At 37.5% G+C, this 23,896-nt stretch overlaps 1 protein-coding gene and 1 pseudogene across 3 annotated transcripts in view; both read right to left on the reverse strand.

Moving 5' to 3' along the window:
* The window catches only part of MGAT4D (MGAT4 family member D), a 41,185-nt gene that overhangs the window by 9,807 nt on the left and 7,482 nt on the right, over positions 1-23,896 (reverse strand). For 2 of the 3 annotated variants that reach the window (XM_032412885.1, XM_032412886.1), the window contains exons 2-7: positions 19,271-19,429; positions 17,187-17,324; positions 12,340-12,473; positions 9,490-9,536; positions 2,980-3,093; positions 1,218-1,293 (exon numbers count right to left, since the gene is read on the reverse strand). In XM_032412885.1, the coding sequence (XP_032268776.1) occupies positions 1,218-1,293; positions 2,980-3,093; positions 9,490-9,536; positions 12,340-12,473; positions 17,187-17,324; positions 19,271-19,429 (668 nt within the window). The remainder of the gene's footprint in view (positions 1-1,217; positions 1,294-2,979; positions 3,094-9,489; positions 9,537-12,339; positions 12,474-17,186; positions 17,325-19,270; positions 19,430-23,896) is intronic. The other variant, XM_032412887.1, reaches the window with a different exon arrangement.
* LOC116637630 lies at positions 6,854-6,965 on the reverse strand (annotated as a pseudogene).

The raw sequence follows: 23,896 nt of genomic DNA on the forward strand, positions 1-23,896 counted from the left end.
CCCAGGGTCCTGGGATCGAGTCCCACGTTGGGTTCCCTGCTTTGCGGGGAACCTGCTTCTCTCTCTCTCTCTCCCCCTCTACCCTTCCACCCCTGCTCGTTCTCTCTCTCTCAAATGAATAAAATCTTTAAAATCAATTTTTTAAATAAATAAATCCTCATTGAAAAAATTTTGCTTATCTGAATCCATTTTCATCTTTACAAATACTTCCGTTTCTAATTTAACGCCAACTAGCTTTATGTTTGAGATGACAGGTGCCACCATGTCCTACCGCCAGAGAGGGTGGCTGCCCAAGAGATGACAAAAGGGAACCGGCACTCTCATCCACCACTAGCTGGGAAGAATGGTGGTGCATGTAAACCTAAGAATAGTTCTCCCTAAGAGAGGGGGAAAGGAAAACTATAATTTTCCTTTTATTTAATCTCATATATATTATGTGTAACCTATCCACTAAGAGGATCTCCTAAATGATTCAGAAAAATGTGGAAGTCCTCAAGCACATTACCAGAACACAAAAGAGAACTACGTAGTTTCAAATTGGTTAAGAAAACATTGGCCGGATCTCATGTTTCTGTTACATTCCACTAACTAGGAATCAAAAGAGATTTTTTTTTTTCTTCCAGTAAAAGAGAAGACCCTACTTCGGGCCTTTTTCTAACATTCTCTCTCCTCCAGTGATATCTTGCAAACTCTTCTTACAACTGTATATTGTCACATGTAGTAAGGCGTATACTCACTGCTGGGAAACATAACACTATTATTTAACAATATGCCAGAATTCAGGGAATTCAAGCTATATATAATTGATTTATTTCAGAACTACGGTAAGGCATTGTAGAACTGGGTAGAACATACAAGGTGAGCCAATGTAGGGTACCAGTGGTAAGCATACACACTGTCTGACATATAATAAGTGCTCAAAATATGTCTGCTTAATGTTAATGTAATAAATTTGTGAGAAGAGAAATGTAGGGAGCATAATTTCTATTTTTTTTCTAATTTGAGAATTTCTTTTCAGTTTGCTTCAGGTAACTATAATTTCCTCTGTTAATAGTAAATCCAGCAAGAAGACTTATATAGAATCAACTTTAAACTTCCTTTTGGAACTTTAATGAGTATTTTCTGAGTACAAAGGTAGAGGAATACAATGAGGAAGGAATCAAAAGAGGGAAGGAGAACATAATTCTCCCACTTGTATATATATACCACGGTCTTACCTGTAAATAATACATGGCCTTGGGTTGAGCATACAGCATCAAAAAACAAAAATCCAGTACTTGTTTGATGCACCTACTAAAGATAATAATAAAATCTGTTAATATTTGTCATTATTACATAATTTTTATTTATAAGCACACTTCAGTAATTAAAAACAATTTTTTACACTTTGCTAACATAGAGTACTATCTACAGTAAGTGTAATTGAATATTTTATACTGAAAAGTTATATTAAAATGTTTCCCATCTTTATTCAGTGGACCATATTGGCCATCACTAAACTAGGATAAGCATAATCTATTTTATGTTTTGGTTAAATTTTTACCTGTGTAGTAAAGTTAATATTCTTTCTGGTCTTAGGTCTTGTTCAAATAAAAGTAAGAAGAAACTTTATTCTAATTTAATACTAAGCTAGGTATTAGGCCAGTTCCTGAACGTACAAGGAGCAATACACAATGCAGTTCTGCCTTTCTGCGTTTCATAATCCAGTATGAAAAGACAGAAAATTAATAAAATCACAACAATTAGATAAGTGCTATACAGAGATATTGGTAATGATGACGTAAAATAAGATAGGATGGGTGGATCAGGAGGCCGGGCATTCAGTGAGAAGACCAGTATTGCAAAGGCATAAAACGCACGAGAGCACGTGCCACCTTAGATCCAGAGCACCAAGAGGGGATGGAAAAGCTGATGATGGTGAGGTGGGCAGAGACCAGATCATGAACGGAACTTTGGACTTGATGTCCTATGAAAACGGATTCTTCTGGCTACACTATGGAGAATGAATTGCAAGAGAGGCCAGGCTAGGCTACACTTAGGGAAAACAAATAGATCATGAATGACCTGAACTAAGTCCAAGGCAGAGGAATGGGGACGAGAGGAATGATGTAGAGAGAGATTTTTTTAAAAAGAAGAAATGATGATGGAGATATAAAGAGCAGAAGGAAAAACAGGATCTACAATGTCTCCCAGGTTTATTACTCTAAGAACTGACTAAATGCAAAGCAAAAGAAAACCCCTAAGAGATTTCCAGATTCTGACATACCATTTATTATCATAAAACAAAACAAAGCTAATTAAGTTTCCTGGGATACGACTTTTTTCTGAATTCTGACATCTCTTTTACTCTATTAAGTTTTGAGGAACCAAATTATTACATTTCTTATAATACCTACAGCATTTATAATCAAACAATAGTGATCCTTTATACATGTATAGACCTTTTTTCAAAATTCTTTCATAAATACTGTCATATTTTATTCTTACAATGACTCTTCCAAATGCATAAAGTAAATTTTATTATGCACACGGGAAAGCAGGGGAAGCTAAGACAAAGGCCAAATTACCTGTCTAGGATGACCTACAGCAAACAGTAAAACTGGAACTAGAATGTACACGTAATAATTTATAACCCCAGGCTTTCTTTCCCCCTTCATTATGCCCTTGCTAATTATTGGCTGAAAACGCGAACACAGATAATCAGTGGTGTGCTGGTGGTAAATGTTCAACAACTGACTCTTCGGGGAGTGGGGTGAGGGTGAGCCACGATTTGTGCTTTTGCCCATTTCCATGGTGTAAATGCTCCTACCATGGCTGATTTCATGCTACCAACTTGACGTCGCTGAATGCAGACTGAGAAGTGCTGCACTTTGTCAGCTCTTGCAAGCTAATAGGAGCTGGCTGTGTTTGAAATGGGATCTCTTAGATGCTGGTTCCAACATTACGTCTGATGAAGTTATTTCAGGTAATCCGTCATACCTCTTTGACTTTCCTGAGTCGTCAGTTGACTCCTTGACATGTGATATGTTTGGATAAAAAAAGGCAGGTATTGAAATGATTTCTAAGGATCCAGACCTTAGTTGCCTTTTGAATCTGTAAAGAGAAGTAAATGGAAGCTTGCAACTGAATATTTGATTTACCAAAATAACAAATACTTAAAAAGAATGTCCTCATGCATGTCTATATAATATTTTTATTTGAATTATTTCACATGTAGTTACATGATGTCCACATTATGAAACTAATACTTTTTAGTCAAAGCATTTCTTTTATAAATTAGTAAGCAACCTAACAAAAAATTAAAATATACAATATAAAATTAATTTCCTTTCATAAAAATTATAGGCACTTTAAATTTTTGCACGTTTACAATCAGATATGTACTGTAAAAGATTCAAAATAATGGAACTAACGAGTTAGCATAGAACATTAGATGATTTTTTTAAAGTGCATAATTTTGAGTTTAATAAGAGTCCTACTAGGGGCGCCTGGGTGGTTCAGTCGGTAAAGCGTCTGCCTTCGGCTTGGGTCATGATCCTGGGGTCCTGGGACTGAGCCCCGCATCGGGCTCCCTGCTCAGCGGGAAGCCTGCTTCTCCCTCTCCCACTCCCCCTGCTTGTGTTCCCTCTCTCGCTGTGTCTCTGTCAAATAAATAAAATCTTAAAAAAAAAAAAAAAACCGTCCTATTGAATAGCATCGTGCCTGCTAAAACTATAGACTCCTCACAGCAAGCAAGGATTGAGTGTGACTCTTGTCCACAACTCATTGGATGACTATGTATGCTTTTTAGAATCTTTATTTTTAAAAGTTAATATTTATAGACCAACTAGGAAATCATTAAAATGCACGAAATATTGTTCACAAAAGCTGCAATACACATCTTGTACCGTCAAGGTAAAGGATGGGACACACCAGATAGAGCATTTTAAATGGTTTTCCTTTAGAGATAGATAATATGAATTTAAATAGGATTTAAATTTAGGGATTACATTATTTATTAAAATGTTAAAGTCTCAAGAAAATGTTTTATGCTAATAGGTGAAAAAGCAAGATAGGATTTTATATGCACAATCTCAATTATGTGCAAAATAAGCAGTCCTCACCTTGCACAATTCTATTATGCATGACTCTCCGTTACCATGTGTTAGTTAAATAACACGTCTCCCTCAACAACACTGTTCAAATTTGAGTCATCACACTGTATTAACTGCAAATAATTCCATAAAGTACAAACTTGCTTTTGACTCTTCAGTTCACAAATCACTACATAAACCTCATATCATCATCTCACCGTTCCTTTCAAAGTCTGTCGGTGCCTGATCACTGTTACTGTTGTTCAGTTCGCTTACAGACAGCAAAATACATGGTCCTGTTGCCTCCCTGTGACATTGGAATGTAGACGGTTGTATTCCTTTCATTTGCTTTTTAAATGGTTTCCAATGTTTCATAATAGGTATGTGTCGTGAGCATGGGGTATCAGCAGCTACCCTCTAGCAGTGCTAGAGAGAATGTGGGGTTTAGACCCAGAAAACAGTCTCTACCAATTTTGCTTCCTTCACTTACACACTTTGAGTAAGTCATTTACTTTCTCCGACCTTCAGTTTCTTCATCTGTAAAAATGGAATAGCAATGCATACCCTTGCAGGGAAAGAATTCTTCTATAGACACTCGATTCTTCCCAGGCTCTATGCATCAGTGGAAGAGTTCCTGGTTATTTGTTTGTTTGCTTACTTATTTATTTAGGTGGGAGTGTAAATGGGGGAGTGCGGGGAGGAAAGTCTTACTGGTTCTTCTGATTTTATGGTATATCAAATGGAAAGGTTTTTTAAAAACTTATTTTAGTATGTTCCTTGAGGAGTAGAAAATGTTGGTATGGAAGAAAAGAATGAGGAATTCTATTTGGTTTGGGGTAAAAATTAGCAATAACATCTACATTTTTAAAAGTGAAATCACATAACTTTATACAGCAATTTAGAATAGCAGAGGCAAGTGAAAATAACATTAAGTTGCAGTATATACAATCACCAAAAAGTCTGGATTACAGATGCTTATAAGTAGATTTTGTTTGTCCTCCAGAAAATTTCACGCAAAGTCCCAAAGCAACAAAAGTCAAGTTACAAGTAATTTCTATCCTGGTGGTATAATTTCCCATTACTAATAAAGAGAAAGATTCCAGGCTCAGTTTTATTCAGTCTATCTTTAAAAAGACCTTTGAAATCCTGTGTGGTGACACCTTTCTAGGATTCTTTAAATCTTTTCTAGCTTGTTAGATTATGGACAGCATAAAAAGTTCTTGAGATAATGATACCAGAATTGCTAGTTGCCAATGACTAGAGAAAATACTGTAACTGTACGTTGTTGCCATTATAAATGAATGATTTTACCTTACAGTTACAAAAAAGTGGAAACTTTACAGCTATATAGTTTTATAAAAAGTACACACTTATATACAGTTTCAGATAAGGTTATATATAACCTTAGTTGGGTCCTGTAACAATTACTATATAGTTTAAAGTTTAGGACCAATAAAATATAGAACAATCTCTCATTAACCCCAATGAGAAGACCTAGCAAAAGGGTTTTGGCTAAATTAAATATATAAAATATTAGGTACAGAAATGAAAAGTTATGAGTCTACATTAACTTAGATACAATCTTACTTAAAATTTCATATTCTATAATATCTATTTTTAAATTATAGTTTTATTCTATTCTCACAAAAAATAAAACAACTTTATTCCAACTCTTTATCTTGTATTGTTGACATTCACATTTTTATCATCATGAGAATCTCTTTTTGAATCATCTGACATAGTTCTCTGGTACACATGATCGTTAAGTCTAACTAAAATTCTAGTTAGTGACATTGTCTTTGTACATTTTATAGCAAAACATAAGTGTTTTTATATATCAAGTAGTTTTTTATTTGTGATCTCCACAAGTAACCACATACTGTAATTCTTTTTTAAAGTCATCTTCAAAAGATTTCAAAACATATCCCCAAGAATTGTTTGTAAATCTCTGCCTTCTTTGTAAATGATTCTGTGAAGACTACCTTATAAGGACACCAAACTAGCACAGATTTAACTCATTTCAGGCTAATGTGTCTTCTGCAAACAGTTTATTATGCAGAATAAAGCAACCAAGAGAGGGTATCCTGGAATAGGAGAACATTTTAAGGATTCAAGTATGAGGCAATTTTTTTTCCTGGGGAATCTTTTTTGGGTAAAACTAGACATACAAGGGTGTTTTAGTTAATCTTGCCCAGTTCTATCTCCCTCCACACACATCATCTACTTCAAGGCTCCCTACCCGTCTCAAGTTCAAGTTCACTGCCAATAAATCCCTCGTTCTCAACATACTATCTTCCTTTCACAGAGAAAAGAAAATCCTTTAAGGAGGGAATGCTTTCATTTCACCCTCCTTTCTCAAGCTAATTATTTTTTTCTACTCCTTCACCCGTTCTTATCTTTTTCCACTTTATCTTAGCTTAGTCCTGCCTAAACCTCCTTCCATGTGTACCTTACATCCAACTCTCCCCCGCCCCCATAGATCTTGTCCATCAGCTTCCTCCCTCTTGATTAAGGCACATATAAAACCTCTCCTAGCGCTCCCACCTCCAGACCTCCCCAAACATAAGTTTTCCCTCAGGCTGCTATGTTTTAACATCTCTCTCCATTGGTCAAACTTGTTGAGAATAGTCTAATTCAATTCTTTAAATTTTTATTATGAAAATTAACACACACACACACACACACACACAAGAGTGGGACTACAATGAATCCCAAATCACTTGATTTCAACAACCATTAATTTTTTTTTTACCACACTTGTTTCATCCATACAGCCCCCTTTTTGTTGCTGAAGTGTTTTAATATATTGTCCTCGGATAGAGGACGTATCAGATATTAAACTGATAAGAACAGATACTACACTTGATCTTAGCCAAAAGGCCGAGAAGCGATGTGTTGCTGAAGTATTTTAAAACAAATCCTAGATAATCAGTTCTCACCCTTTAGTTCTTCAGTGTCAAAATCAAAAAAGGACATTTATTTACACAACCACATGCCATTATCACACCTTATAAGATTAAGAATAATTACTTAGTATCACATAATATTCAGTTGATATTCAAATATGCCCAGTATCCTAACAAGTGTCTAACGCGTGAAGGCGGGGCGTGTTCCAATGAGTATCCACTTAAGATCTTCTCATTATAACCAGTTATCTCTTACTTCTTTTTTTAAACTTATTATCCAGACCAGTAATTTCAGTTTTTCTCTTTTTCCCTCGACTATCTTTTTGAATAGAACTGGGTCAACTGTCCTGTAGAATGTCCTACATCCTAGTGGTTACTACAGTTTGCTTCCTCTATTCACCGTGTATACTCTAAACTGGACTTTAGATCAGATTAAAGGTTGTTCTGTCTTAAATATATGATTTCACTCATATGTGGAATTTAAGAAACAAAAATATGAATACAGGGGAAGGCAGGGAAAAATAAAATAAGAGGAAAACAGAGAGGGAGACAAAACAGAAGACTCTTAACTCTAGGAAACAAACTGAGGGTTGCTGGGGGGGATGTGGATGGGGGAGATGGGGTGACTGGGTGATGGGCATGAAGGAGGGCACGTGAAGTAATGGGCACTGGATGTTATATCCAACTGATGGATCACTAAATTCTACCTCTGAAACTAAAAACAAACCCAAAAAAAAGGCTGTTCTGTCTTGTACCGTGTTATATTGTATTTTGGAGGGTGGTGGGCAATAATTCCCTATAGTTATTTCACAGTGTATTTCATTGGCTACACAACAGAAGACACAAGACGTCTGACTCTAACTTCCAGGAACGCTGAGACTGCTCAGAGGTTCAGGTGGGGGCGTCTGAGCCCTTCCTGCAGACTGCCCCTCTGGCCGCAGCCCCCACTCTCCCACTCTGCTCCGCCAGGGACTGTAGGGGCAGGGGGTCTGCATGCCACAACCCCAGGCCCCCTTGCTGGCCAGCTTCCGGGGAGGTTCTGCCTACGGGAGGCAGCACCAAGAGAGGAGAAGGCAGTAAAGAGGAGGCTATGCTTCCTCCGTTGGGGCTGGGGTGACGGCTGCAGCAGCAGAAGCAGGATGGAGCAGCAGGAGGTGGGGAGTCGGCGGAGGCTCCAGCCCTGACAGAGACGGCACTGCTGGGGGGGGGGGGCAGGCTCCAACAGCGCTGCAGCAGGTGCGGCCAGTCAGCTCAGCTCGTGAGCTCCTCAAACCCCACCTCCCTTTATGCTTCTCCCATCTCCTTTCTTTTGTTCTCTCAGCCCGTCAGCACTTTCTGACCAGTTCTTTGTACTGACTTCCCTCTATCTGAATTACCAAGCGCGTTCCTGGTTGGGTGCTGGCTGGCACACCTTCCACATCGAGTGCCCCATCCACATGTCACTGAAGGACATGCCTGAACCAGCTGTTTCAAAATGGTGATTTCTAATTCTATTCATTCTACAGTTATTAGCTAGAATTTTTTTTGACGAAAATAACTTTTGCCTCACCCCCTTGAGCAATTTGGTAAGGAAACAAAACCAAACGCTTTGCTGGCGAAGCCCAACTGTCTATTGGCCAGATTGAGCTTGAAGGCCCTGTTTGCAAGGCTGGTCTGTGGCATAAAGGGCATAATCCTCAGCACGTTAGCCAAGGCTTCAGGATCTTATCACAGCCTGCCTTAACTCCCACTGATACATCTTCCTTATTCCCAAACGTCCATACTCCAGGATACACTCCTATTTCCAAAAATCTAGTGTGCTCCTTTCTGGCCTTTCTGCCTTCTTAAGCAATTCTATTTGTCAGGCATTCCCTTTCTCCTCTAATCTGCTTTAAGAGTGTCTACTTACACCTTTAGACTCAGCTCAATTATTACTTTCTTTATATCTTGCAGGTAGAGTGAAAGACTTCACCCTCTACGTGTTCTCATACTGCCCTCCCCATACCAATATGAAACACGAGCTTCCTGGCTGTGATTTGTTTTTTACCAGTTGTATCACCCACTGAACATAAAGATCTGAAAGGCTGGGTCCATTCCATAGCATCTTGCTTGAAAATTAACGTCATGTTGGCTCATCATCATGGGCTCGCATCTCCCAGGCTACATCCAACAGGAGATTGTAAGCAGAAGTGGAGAATGTGACTTCATACACTAAGGAACACAAGAGCTACATTATTAAGAAATAATCTAGTAGGCTTCTCTCAGAGGAAGTGGATTTCATGGAGAATAGATACAACAATAGTAACATGGAAAAGGTGGATTTTATTAGGCAGACAACCTACAAAATTGGGGAAAGTTATAAGCTATACTTTGTCACAGCTCAGAACTACCTGTAGTTCTAAGTAGTTCTTTCTATACAGCTCACTCATCAGAATGAATATGGTCACTAATACAGTAATATAATTGGGCAGAAAAAATAAAATAGAAAAATGAAAGAACAGCTATTTTCAAACTTATCAGACAGTCCTTACCTTTTTGTAATCATGCCAACAACAGATTTTAAATAATCTTCATTTCTCTAAAAATGAGAAAAATATTTTACTGAAATTAAGCATGCCTCATAGTTTTGCTACTACATGGTTGCTACATATAATTCTAGTTTAGGTATGGAATGTCATTGCTTCCTAAGAATTTTTTTTTTCCACTGTCTATAAAAGAATTTAAAATACCCATGTGTCTAAAAGACCTGACTTGAATACTGAAAAGATTTCATTCTTCCTTTGTCACAGTACAAAATATCGCTACACATTATTTACACTTAAAAATTAGTATGCAAAAACCCATGTATCTAAAACAGTTTTGTCCTAAAAATGGGATGGTTTATTTCTAAGAACTGCACTTTTTGAAAATGTCTTCATTTTATGAGTATTATAGGATAATAAACGTACTTCAAAATTAGACCACAGTTTTCCAGATGGTATTACTCAGCTTGCTTCCCAAATTTTCTTCCATCAACAAACCTTGTGTGCCTACTCTTTATCAAATTCTGTGCTAGATTAGATGACAGATTCATTTGTAAGTAGCTTTTGGTAGTACATTCCCAGATGTTTTATTTATTTTATTTATTTATTTTCACAAAAGTGATCGTATTTACACAATATTGCCTCAGGGCCCCAAGCATTCCTAATATAAAATTCTGAAAAATTTTGAATAATGACAGTTCTATTGTCAAATCTGAGTACTCTGAAATGTATACAGACTGCTTATTTTAAAATATCCATCATGATGCAGATAATTCTATGACAGTACTTAAGGTTCTTAAGATAGCCATAAATTGAATCATCAGCTATTTGTTACACAGAAATACTTTATATTTTAAATATAGTACTAAAGTTACACTTCTTAAGCAATCTACATTCCATTTTAAAATTTGTCCCTAATATTTTATTACTGGTCTAAACATTTTAGGCACATGTGCACTGTGTCAGCAGCAAAGAAATAAAGATTCTGTAATGTACAGAAATGCGACAAAACATTTCGGAGATTATGTATATGCTTTCAATATTAAGAAATTAAACTTGGAGAGAATGACTGTTTAATCTTTTATGTTTTCCTCTTAGTTCTTCTATTGCTTGTTTTGTTTTTTGAGTTTTTTCTGCATTCAAAGACATGTTTATTATAGAAAATTCAAATAAAGAAAAGAATATAGAAAGGACAGGGGTGCCTGGGTGACTCAGTCATTAAGCATCTGCCTTCGGCTCAGGTCATGATCCCAGGGTCCTGGGATCAAGCCCCGCATCAGGCTCCCTGCTCAGCGGGAAGCCTGCTTCTCCCTCTCCCTCTCCCCCTGCTTGTGTTCCCTCTCTCGCTGTGTCTCTCTCTGTCAAATAAATAAATAAAATCTTAAAAAAAAAAAGAATATAAAAAGGACAACAAAGATCCCTCCAACTCTTAGTATCCAGAAATAACATTATTTATATTTTGGAGACCATTATTCCAAGGTTTGTTCATTTTCTTTTTTTTTAATACATTTTGTCTGTATCTTTTTTACCTCCTTCCTTCCGTCTATCACATTTTACATAGATAATATGATGTTAAATGTGATGCTTTACAACTTTTTTCCCACTCAACAATATGATATGGACATCATTTTATGTCAGTTAATACAGATATTCATTCTCTTTTCCATGGTTACAATTGCATTGTGGATTATTGCAATGTAGACACAAGGATTTAACCAGCCTCTTATTGATAGACATTTTTGGTGGTTTTCCAATGTCATGCTTTTATAAAGAAATCAAGCATTGAAAATCCTTGAAATAATTACTTACTGAACGTTTACTATATGCCATCCATCATTCTAAATACTTTAAATATAATAGCTAATGTAATTGACAAAACAACCCTGTGACATAGGTAATATTATCATCACTATTTTGCAGAGAAAGAAAGTGAAGCATAGAAAACTGAAGGAACTTGTCAAGTTCATAAGCCAGGAAATGGAGAAGCTGGCATTTGAACCTTGGCAATCTAGATCCAGAGTATGTGTTCTCAACTACTGTACATACTGTCATATTTTTATTATTTTGGAATTCCTACTTGATTATCTCCTTAGGATAACTTCCCAGAATTGAGATTTCTGATACAAAGGATATACACATTTTAAATCTAACACAAGTTGCCAAATTCCCCCTCCAAAAGGTTTTATGGTGTCAATATTTACACAGTGCTTTATGTAAGTTTTACATGGCATTAGAGGGCAAGATAGAAAATTTGGGGGCCATTGGACATAGATTTGAATCTGCTGTATTAATTACTGGGTAAGTTACTTACTTTCTATAAGCTCCAGTTTCTTCACCTGTAAAATCAGGATAGCTATACCTACTTTACAAGGATGTAACGCAGACTACAGATAATGTATATAAAAATTGTCTACAATCCTTCAGATATAGAAAGGAATCCCTCAATATTCATGGTGGTTATTGTTACTTAAGTTAACACAAATTATCTCTTGATTCATATACCTACCTTTTATTGGGCCGGCAGGTTTTATTGCTATAGCTTCAATTTTAATGTTCTGTTTGTAAATATAATTTCTGTACTATGTAGTATGCAGGGCTCCTAGTAACATATTTAACAATGTAATCTTATTTCTCCACATGGAACCACTATATTTTCTTTTCAGATTGACGTATTTAGTTCCTTCTCAGTGGTATCAAACAAGTACTAAATACATTGTCTGCCAACCAAAAAGGCATCTATGAATTGCTTTCTTAAATTTAAGAAAAAAAATCCAAAATGATACAGTGATTACCATGGAGGAAGGGTATTTGGAGACCACAGGTTGGGCATGAGGAGAGCCACTTATTTTTCATACGTACATCTGCGACAGAGACAATCACCACAGAGTCCTTCTCTTCTGAAGGTGTCATCCTGGAGACAAGAGAATTCAGTGTTTGCTTCAGGTAACTTCGATTTCCTCTGTTAACAGTGGAAATGCCCAGTGCGAAAGAGACTGCAGACAAAGGAGCATGGAATCATCATTTCAAACCACAGAGAAAAACATAATTTATCATTAATATCTATGCTTATTACTGTGTTTGGGTTAGTCGTATGGTCATAAAGAATGTCCAAAACTATATTACAAAAATTATCCAAACTACTCTTAATTTTTATCACAAAGTTCATTTTCTGCCTGAGCAAATTCCAATTTGCAGTGGATTGTTAGTAAATGCATTAAGTAGACTCCAAGATGTTCTCATGTTGGAGGGTTTCAGTGTAGTAAAAGATAAAACTAACCACTCTCCATTTATTTTAGCTTTTACCTAACTTGGGTACAAAATGTCACACATTGGCGGATTCTCTACTTCTCTTCCTAAGGAAATGCTGGAACCCAAAACAGGAAAAATACTATGAAATATTTTCATCTGTGAAAAAAAAATGTATGAAGTAATTTTCAAGTGATTTAATGGAATGAATCCATGCCCCTAAGTTACTTGTATTGACCACTATTGACTGGAACACTGGGAGAACGGATCTCATGTCATCCAAATAGATAACTAAAATGATATCAGTAAAGTCTGCCCAACTCAACACCAGTGCCTGGGCAAGATACACAGCCTCTCCAGCCTCAACGTCCCCACCTTCAACATGGGGATAAGGACTTCTAGAATGGCTAAGTAAGGAACTCAGAAAATCCTCTCCCTAAAAAAGCAATAATAAAACTAGAAAAAAATTGTCAAAACAATCAGGGCCCTGGATATACAACAAACTGAGAAGCATTTATGTAACAAAAAAATTACTGAACTTTGGTGAGAACAGTAAGAATTAGTATTTCCCTGATTACTATTGAGTTCGAACATACTTTCATATGTTTATTGGTCTTTGGACATTCTTCTGTGAAATCCCTGTTTAAGTTCTTACCCATTTCTCTGAGTTTTCTGGATTTTTCTTATTTATTAATGCTCTTTATAGATTCTGAATATGAATGCTTTGTCAGTTATGTGTATTACAAGTATCATCTCCCACTCTGGGTTCCCTTTTCAATGTTTTACCTCTTGATGAACAGAAATTCTTAATTTTAATATAGTACAATTTATCCATCTCTTCCTTTACATAAAGTTAGTGCTTTTTTGATTCCCGTTGAGAAATCTTTGTTTATCTTCAAGTCATAAAGATATTCTCCTGAATATCTTCTCGATGGTTTATTGTTTGCCTTTTATAGTTAGATCTACAGTCCACCTGGAATTGATTTTTATGGATGGTGTAAGGCAGGAATCAAGTTTCAAACTTTGGGTTTTGTTGTTTTTGTTTTTGGGTGATTTTTGTTGTTGTTGTTACCATGTTGAACTTTTTATTTTAAAATTATATTCTGAGTGGATTTTTAAATTTTTTTATTATTCAAACTTTGGGATCCACTCTAAAATGCAATTCCCGAAATGACTCCCAATGCCTTCGGGTAAGGAACACATTTACAAACATTTACAAGACCTTTAATGACCTGGTCCTGACCTTCCTCTTCCGTTCCAACTATCCTCTCTTTAAACCAGTCTCACTTAACATCGCTCAGCTTCTCAAAATGACCAAATAGGACACTCTCATCTCCAGGCTTTTGCACATGCCATCCTTTCTTTGCCTAGAATACTCTTCTTCAGGTTCCTTGTGCTAATTCTACACTTTCTTTCTAAAGTAGGTTGGGTGTACCAGCTATATATTCTTACTTCATCTCACATAGTACTTATCATTCTATTTGTTATTAGAATACATAATAATGGCAATAAATTTGGGGTGAATAAGTGAATGGCCAAGTCCCTTTATTATTTGGGCTCTGCCCCATGTCATACTGACAATAACTTCCAGCCCCAATTGTGCACATACGCCCCACTTTTTGTCCAGGACCTCTTGCTGTTAGACCCCTCTTATTTCTTTTTCTCTACCTGGATGAACATCCTCTACTTTTCCACTATCCATCACCTGCTTTTTCCCTATTTAGTCTATTCCAATTCTGTTCACCCTTCATGACTCAGGTGAATGTCACTTTGTCCAGAAAGTCTTCCCTAATTCCCCAAGTATGGATTACTTGCTCCACCTCGTATTTCCCTTGTCACAGCACTAGTTACCCTATATACTGTAATTGCCTTCTCACGTGTCTGTAGGAGGATGAGGGTCTTGTCTTATCCACCGCTATTCCCCTGGTAGAAGCTGGTTACTTGAGGACATGGAGGACTGCACAAAGAAGTTGTCAGTTAAGCTGAAAAGTCATAATGGGGAAGGGACTTACATGACAAGTTAGTTGTGGTCGACAGGAGGTGGTGGGTTCATTGCAGGCAGTGATCAGCATGTGCTAATCACTTGGCTTATTCACAGGGACTGCAAGTGTTTTGGGGTTGCTGGAAAGGAGGGGAAGTGGCAAAAATTGATTTGAAAAATAGTCTATTGTGCATACACCATGTCAAGGAGCTAGCTTCATCCTATATGTACTGAGGACCCACTAAAGGATTTTAAGCAAGAGTTGAGCATGATGTTATGCATTTTAGTACATAGCTCTGAGGAGGGTATGAAGAATGGATTGACTAGTCAATTTACAAGTCTATTTCAATACACTGGGCAAGAAATGAAAGCTGAAAGAATAGTTATAGAGGGTAGAGAGCAGAAATTATTTGAAATATACTCAGAATATAGAACAAATAAGACTGATGACAGATTCCCCAGTAGGCCTTGCTATAGGCTTCAGTGCTTTTACAAATGTTTTATGTGCTATGATCTTTTAGTTACCAGGAAAAAAAAAATCTTTTCAATTACTTCTGGTAATGAAGGTTTATAGGCAAACTGGTCCTCTCAAGGACCAATGAAAATCCACCAAAGGGCTCAAAAGGAGGATCAATATATACAGCATGGGTGGAAATCAGGAAATAGTTGGGGAATTAGAAAATTATTCAAGATCTAACACAGTTCTATAGGGCGCCTGGGTGGCTCTGTCAGTTATGCGTTTGCCTTGGCTCAGGTCATGATCCCAGGGTCCTGGGATGGAGTCACGCATCAGACTCCCTGCTCAGCCAGAAGCCTGCTTCTCCCTCTTCCCCTCCCCCTGCTGTGTTCCCTCTCTTGCTGTGTCTCTGTCAAATAAATAAACAAAATCTTTAAAAAAGAAAAAAAAAAAGATTTAACACAGTTCTGCTAACTGGGTTACCTCAACACCTCAAAACCCCAGAAAGAGTTCTGTTGTTCTTCCCAATTACAAACATCTCTCCCTCCTTCCTTTCACTCTCTGGCATGGGCTTCTGCTTATCTTTGCTGATTTTTATTTAAGTCTATGCTGATTCTTGGTATCTACTATTTTATAGTTTCTACATACTGGGTTTTTTTTTTTTTTCTATGTCTTTCATCTCCTCCTCCTGTTACCTATAGCTTTGGGGGAGCACCACTTTCTCATATATTCACACACATTATGCACGTCTATGTACATACACATGCCATATTCAAAATACTCCTAAGAGGGAATCTGATGCAGTTTAAGACTCAAGTGCGATCTCAAGAAGTAGCTTAATATCTCTAAACCTCAATTTTCTTAGGTGTAAATTAGAGATAATCATAGGTCCTACTGTACTGGGTTGTGAGGGTCAAATGAGACAATGAGAGAAAACATAAAAAAAAAATAGAAGGAAGGAAAGCACAGTAACTCAGTATATGGAACGCAGTGAGAACTCAGATGTTAAACAATGCCACCAGCACCCCCATCCCAACTCAGCAGGCTTGGCAGAGGCATGTGCTACGGAACACTACTTATTCCCAAGGAACCGTGTAGATCAGAGATCAGTAAGCTATTTCTGTGAAGGACTAGGTAGTAAATAAACATTTTTGTCTCTCGGGCCATACAGTCTCTGTTGCAACTACTCAACTCTGTCGCTGTAGCATGAGAACAGCCTCAGACAAGTAACAATGAGCACTGACTAGGCTCCAACAAAATCTTATTGTAAAGTAGCAGCTTTGGCCTGCGGGCTGTGGTTGGCTGCCGCTGGCCTGGGGTGACTCAGAATAAACACGGTCTGTGAGAATGGCAAGCGTTTGGAGACTCGCCCTAAAATCCCTAACTTAAATGCTTTCTCTCTTCTTTAATACCTGCTGAAGTTAAATTCATTATTTAAGGATTAGCTCAAACATCACCTCTTCTGTAAAGCTTTCACTGACCTTTGTCCCCAAAAAGATGGGGAAATAGGAAGATAACCAGATAAGAATGAATTGATCAAAACCAAGGGAGACAAGAGTTGCCAGGTACTTAGCAGATGCTTAATATAAGTCAAATGTATATGTGACTTATAATAACCTACTTTTAAAACATCTGTATTCGAGTTGAATTTGAATTCAAGTCTCTAAATATCTATTGAACTATTTTCTTCTGCCAAGTCATATAATTTCTGGAAGTCCAAATTAATGCCACATAAGCTGGTGGTCTATGTATCAGAGTATTATATTAATGGATTACATATTAAAACTTAAAAGCAATATAGTAATAATTAGAGAAGCATCCAAAAAAACTTAAGAGGCTCCTGGCTGGCTCAGTCGGTAGAGCATGCAACTCTTGATCTCAGGATTCTCAGTTCAAGCCCCACATTGGGCATGGAGCCTACTTAAAAAAACAAACAAACAAACAAACAACAACAAAACTTAAAAGCATGTCCTCAAAGATCAAAATATCTATATTTGATTTTCTAATTCTAAATTTGCTTACCACCTGTTTTCTCTTTTCCAATGATTACATCAGGATAAATTCTGTCTACTTTCCTTAGATGAGGAAAAAAGAACTTTAGGATTTCAAATGTATTAGATGCTGTTTCATTCTTACCCAATGTATTCATTTTCTTCTCAACTGAAAGAGAGAAAAAAGAGGGTTGCTAAGTGCATGACCATAGGGATTTTTCTCTCTTTGGTACAATTTTTCATAATGAGATTAACAGATTTAGTGTTCAATATATAAGAGAAATACAATTAAATGTGAACTATTAAAATCATATGGCTACAAAATATAGTTCAAATATTATTGATTTATATTTATTTTAAAAATAATATTTAAGTCTAGCACTATGAGCTACGTAACCAGAGACTAACAGAACTGTCAGTTCTAAATGAAGTATAACTGAAACATGCTATAATTGATCTGATCTGCTATTTTGATTAATATCACATTAACGTTGGTATCTCTATAACCTTGTTTTGTAGCTCAACATTTAATGATTCTACTTTTACCATTCATTTGAATATACCTCTACAATTTTGAAAAAGAAGAGCAAAATTAGAAAACTCACACCCTATATAATTCATAATATATAATATGGTAATCAAGACAGTGTGGTATTACATTGAAAAAAGATACACAGACCAATGGAACAGAATAGAGAATCCAGAAATAGATCCACATAAATATCATCAACTGATTTTTGGAAAAGGTGCAAAGGCAATTCAATGCAGAAAAGACAGACTTTTTGACAAAGAATACTTGGAATACTTAGACATTCACATGAAAAAGACTGAATCTTGACCTGTACTTCACACCATATACAAAAACCAACTCAAAAGTTTCAGAGACCCAAATGTAAAACCTAAACTATAAAATTCAAAGCACACACATAAAAGAAAATCTTCATGACCCTGAGGGAGGTAAAGAGTTCTTAAAGGTAATATCAAAAACATTATATAAAAAGAAAAATTGATAAATTGAACTTCACAATTAAAAGTGTTTGGTTTCTGAAGGACACCATAAGGAGAATGAAAAGACTAGCCAAGATTGGGAGAAGACATTTCCAAATCACATATCTATCTGATATGTATTCAGGATATATATACATATATATAAATATATATACCTTAAAGAAAATTTTTTTCATACAAAAAACCTGTATATGAATGTTTACAGTAACATGTACTTGTAATTGTCAAAAAAATGAAAACAACCTAAATGTCCTTCAATTGGTAAAAGGATAAACAAACTCAATCCACTGTATATCCCTATAATCAGAGGCTACTCAGCAATGTAAAGTCAACAAAAATTTGGTTACATAACTTCGATGAATCTTTGTTAAGTGAAAGAAGTCAGTCTCCAAGGATTACACACTGTATGATTCCCTCTGAATGGCATTCTGGGGAAGAGAAAACTCTAAGAACAGAGAACTGATTAGTGGTTGCAAGGTATTAAGAGTAAGGACTACCTGACTACAAAAGGGGAAACAGAGGCAGGACTTTTTATCCTGGAGAAATGGGAGCCACTGCAGCATGATACACAGGATTGTGAGCCTTCACTTTGGCTACAGTGGAAATAGATAGGCGGGGACAAGTCTGGAGAGAGAGAAAAAACAGAGAAGAATGTTAGCAGTCATTCAGACGAGGCATGAAGGCAGCCTGACTAGAGCAGCAGAGATGGTGATGGGAAAATGTGGACAGATTTGTGAGATACATAGGATTGTGAATCAACAGGTTTGCTTATTGACTGAAATGGGAATATGCAAGAGGAGGCGGGGTGGGGGAGTCAGAGTGACACTCAGGGTTCTGGCCTATCTAGCGGATGGGTCACGATGGTGGTGCAAGTCACACAGAAAACACAGGAAGACCATTTCTGAGCTACAGAGGAGAGGAAGTGTATCAGTGATATCTCTTACCTGATTTTTGTATGTCTCACAATAAAAAAACAAGTGACTAATTTAGTTATATTTGTTGGGGAGAAGTGTCCTCAAATCACAAAGCACAAAATCTAAATTCCCAAACACAAAACACAAGACCAACAAACAAACCACCACCCACAAAAACAAAAGCAACACAAACCTAAGTTTATGGACATATTTTTTCTCTGTGTCATTTCATACTTCATTTTACTCAAGGCTTTGATCAGCTCTTGGCGATTTCTTTCAGTTTTGTTTTTTAAATGTAGCATTTTTTCCTTAAACTCCAAAATATGGTTTCTACAATTAATTAATTGATTACCTGCAAGGAAAACATATGTGTATATATTTATATATGTAGCAACGGTATCATAAAATTTTCTATAATATTTAACGAGAAAATAAAATATCTGCTTCAACATAGCTGTAACACTATGGGTGTATATATACATGTACATACTTTATATATATATATGTATATACAATACACATAAGAGGCTGGAGAAAGAGTGAGATGTTAAAACAGTACTATCTGGAAGGTGGAATTATTATAAACGGTTTTTGCTTTATTACTTTGTGCTTTTCTATATTTTCCAAATTTTCAATTTTGTGCACATATTAGATTTGTAATTAGAGGGAAAAACCAATTGAGACAAAAAATTCACTTTTAAGAATTTATCTGAAGAAAATAACCAGAACTATATACACAGATTTGGCTCTAAGGATGTATAACATAGGCAGCAGCATTATTAATCATTATAAGAAAATCAGAAACAGCCTAAATGCTCAACAATGGACATGTGCTAAATAAATTACAGAATTTCCTTTTAAAAGTTACAGTGGCTCGGGTGTTAAATCATGTATAACTGAATCCCAGTTTCATCACTTAATACTTGTGTGATCTTGGACAAGCTATTTTATGTTTGTTAACCTCTGTTCCTTCATGTATAAATGGATATCTAAAAATCCCTGCCCCAGAGTTGGGAAGAAGTGATAACAATAATGCACATAAGCCATGTGGCAAAGCACATGAAAAAAACGCTTTGACAAATATCTGACAAATACTATTTATCAATGGGCTACATTTTATTCATTCGCCAATGTAATACTATACAGCTATGAAAATCATCTTATAGAATATTTAATGTTGTAAAAACAATTGTTTTTTAAAAACAAAACTATGTATAAAATCATTTCTTTTTTGTAAAACAACACATATACAGATAGTTTCATGTGAGAGACGATAAAAGAATAAACTAGGGCAGAAAAGATTAGGAAATAGGGGTAATATGAAAAACATCTAAGAGCTTTTATTGAAAAGACTTTGAACTGACTGAGAGAGATTAGAATCCCTACTAGGTTTCTGACATGACTACAGATTTCTTCAGTCTGAATTGGGAAAACAGGAAAAGGAGCCGTGATGATGCTTATGAGGCATCTACATATGTGGCAAACATTTGGCTCTACGACTCTGAAGTTCAAGGGAGAGATTAGGGCTGGTGTTACAGATTTGAGAGCAAAAGTGAGATTGACTTATAACATGGAGTAAGAAAATGTAGGGATAAAAACTCTCCCAGTCTCATTTCCTGTTGTGTCCTTCCCTCCCTGCCTTGGCTCACACTAGCCTTAGCCTTGGGCGGAGGATTCAGAATCTGAAGTCCAGCAGGTGCCTAAGTGGTTCCCAGAGGTCTTGAATCCCTGGCCATGGGCAGACTCGGCACCCCCTGACAGCATTGTACATCCACCTTGCTGGTTCCATTCACCTTTCAGATAGGCCAGCCTGGAACAAAACTTATGTCTTGCCTGAGCTACCCTACTGAGGACAGGAAGCAACCAATAAACTGTAATATCCTGATATTTCTCTCCCAAGCCTCAATGGATCATCCACCCCAAGATACAACAGAGGAAATTAAACCTGCTGTTTCACTGCTCTCTAACAAGACACGTCTCTCCCGCTTGGGTTGGAGGGGGCCCCACTTCTCCAGTCCTCACTCAGTGGCCAGCTCCATCTCTAGGGTCTCTCACAACACCTCTCCATCTCCAGTTCTGTGTCACTGAATCTCTCAAATGCAACAATTGCATATTATATGGAGTATCCTGCCAACAGGGACTCCCATCCATGGGGTACACACACAAACACGTAGATTCAGGTTTTATGCATAGTTGGGCTTGCTGAAACAGGGCAGTGGAGGTTTAGGGAAAGACCCAACTGGCTGACTAACCATTACAGAGAATCCTATAATTATTAAGACTTCTTGCAGTCTTTCACAGTGAGCCTTGTGCCCCATCCCTGCACAAGTCCCTAGCCTGTTATGATACAACCAGCAGAACTCAAGGCTCTACATGTCTGGTTTTCACTAGCAAGTGGCTCGTGGCACAAGATATACAGTTTCCTCCCTCAATCCACCTCCAGGGAAAGGCCAGACAAGAGTGAATGACAAATGACAAGAGTGAAAAGGCACTGCTGGATCCAAGCCACAATTTAATCTGTACATATACATCACTCAGTAAGGAAAAGATGGAGGACTTGCTGCTCTGAACTATTTTTTTCTCAGCAGCCTCTTGAAGGCCTCCTAATCTGGGCCCCAGAATCAACCCAGCTGAAGCAATGGTTCGTCTCCCCAGTTGGCAATTTGTGTTGGTCATCACTGCCCTCACAGTGCAATACTAGGAATTTTGCATATTCTCTACAGATGGAAATACATGGCTATAGCAGAGAGATCAACCATTTGGTCTCAGTAGAGAGGGGGATGTCAAGAGTAAAAGCAATTTTCTGTTCCTTCCTGAAACACTGTGACAGAAAGTTCAGAATTCACATTTACAATTCCAAGCAAAGCCTGAGTTTTTCTTTGGGAAGGGATGCTCTTCTCAGGGCCTTCTATACCTCACCAGCCAGAACAGTTGCCTGGCCATGCAATTCATTCCCTCGTTCAACAAATACTTATTAAACTAAATACTGTTACATGTCCTGGGGCTATGACAATGTACAAAACAGAACTCCTGGCCCCCTTGGAACTTACATCCTACTGAATGGAAAAAACAAGAAATAAGTGAATCATACGTTTATGAGTACCAAAAAAATATAAAGCAGGGAAAAAGGATACAGTGTTGATGGTGGGGGGAGGTTTTAACTGTAAACAGGGTGATCAGAGAAGGCTTGAGGAGATAACGTGTGAGCACAGACAAGAAAAAAGCAAATGAAGGAATGCTGCAGGTAACTCTGGTACAGAGAGAAGAGCATGTGCAAAAGCCCTGAGGCAGGAGGGTGCCCACTATCTCCAGAAACAGCATGGAGACTGTGTGGCTGAAGCAAAATGAATGACAGGAAGAGTTGTAGGTGATGAAATTACAAAGCCACCTTTCTAAGTACTTTAGATTTACTTTAAGCAAACTGGGGAGCCAATAGAAGTCTATATGCAGAGAGTCACATAATCCGACTTGCAAGAATAGGATCCTTCTATCTGCTGTGTGAACAACAGAGTTGGGGAAACTAAGACTGAAGAAGGGCGATCAGGAAAGACGTCTGTGGCTTAGAAAAGATTGTTGGTGGGTAAGTGCTGAGGAATGGTTTAATTCTGGATATAGTCTGAAGATAAAGAAGATAGGATTTGCTGACATCAAATGTGGGATATGGAAAAAAAAAGGAGGCAATGATATTCTGAGCAACTAGAAGAAAGGAGTGGCCATTTACTAAGATGGAGAAGATGAAGGGAGCAAGTTTTGGTGTGAATACTAGGAGTCTGTCTGGTTTGAGACATGTTAGATTTGAGATGCTTATCACACATCTCAGTAGGCAGCTCCATGTGTGGGTCTGGCGGGAGAACTGGCCTGGCCTGGCCACAGACATTTAGAGAGACCTGTGGTAAGAAGCAGGAGATCACTAGGAGAATGAGGATGAGCAGAGAAGAGATGAGGCCCAAGGACTAAATTCTGGGGCACCCCAAGTTATAAGTTGAACACATGAGAAGTCAGTAACAAAGCTAAGACAGATTAGCTGGTAAGGCAGGAGGAAATTCGGGTGTGTCAAGACCTTGGAAACCAAGTGAGAAAAATGTGTCAAGGAGATGAAAGTCATCAACTGTCAAGTGCTGTTGAATAGGACAAGGAGGATGAGGACAGGGTAGGAGCTGCGAGACAGCAGTGTGCAGTCCCCAGCAAGGTAAAAGCCTAGCTGGAGCTGGTTCAGGAGAAAGCAGGACCAGTGGGCTTAGAGACAGGGCAGGGGGACAACTTTTTTGGGGGGGGGTGGGAAGGGGCACAGGGAGAGGGAGAGAGAGAGAATCCCAAGCAGACTCCATACCCAGCGCAGAGCCTGATGTGGAGCTCGATCTCATGACCCTGAGATCATGACCTGAGCCGAAACCAAGAGCTTAACCAACTGAGCCACCAAGGTGCCCTGAGTGATTTTTAAACTGAACTGTGCTTTAATCAAAAGAACTGCAACTATCCCAGATAAATCCTGAATATTCATAAAATGGATACTATTTAAAGATGTCGACAAACTTTAGAAGTAGACATAGTTTAACCAATATAACCCTATGTTATTGGGGTTCCTGGGGTAATATTCTCTCTGCAAACTGAATCATGTGTTTGAAGTTGATATATCATGGGTGATGCAACATAGCTAAGCTTCCACAATGCTAAGTCTGTCCCTGAGGGATCAATTTGGTAAACATGAAAACAAAGAGTTTTCTCTAGAGGAAGTAGTATTTGCAGAAAACCACCATGCAAAACAGTTAAAGGATATATTCCCTAGTCTTACATCTGCTTCTTATACAATTTTACTTGA

The sequence above is a fragment of the Phoca vitulina genome, unplaced genomic scaffold (genome assembly GCF_004348235.1).
Source record: "Phoca vitulina isolate PV1807 unplaced genomic scaffold, GSC_HSeal_1.0 scaffold14, whole genome shotgun sequence".
NCBI lineage: Eukaryota > Metazoa > Chordata > Mammalia > Carnivora > Phocidae > Phoca > Phoca vitulina.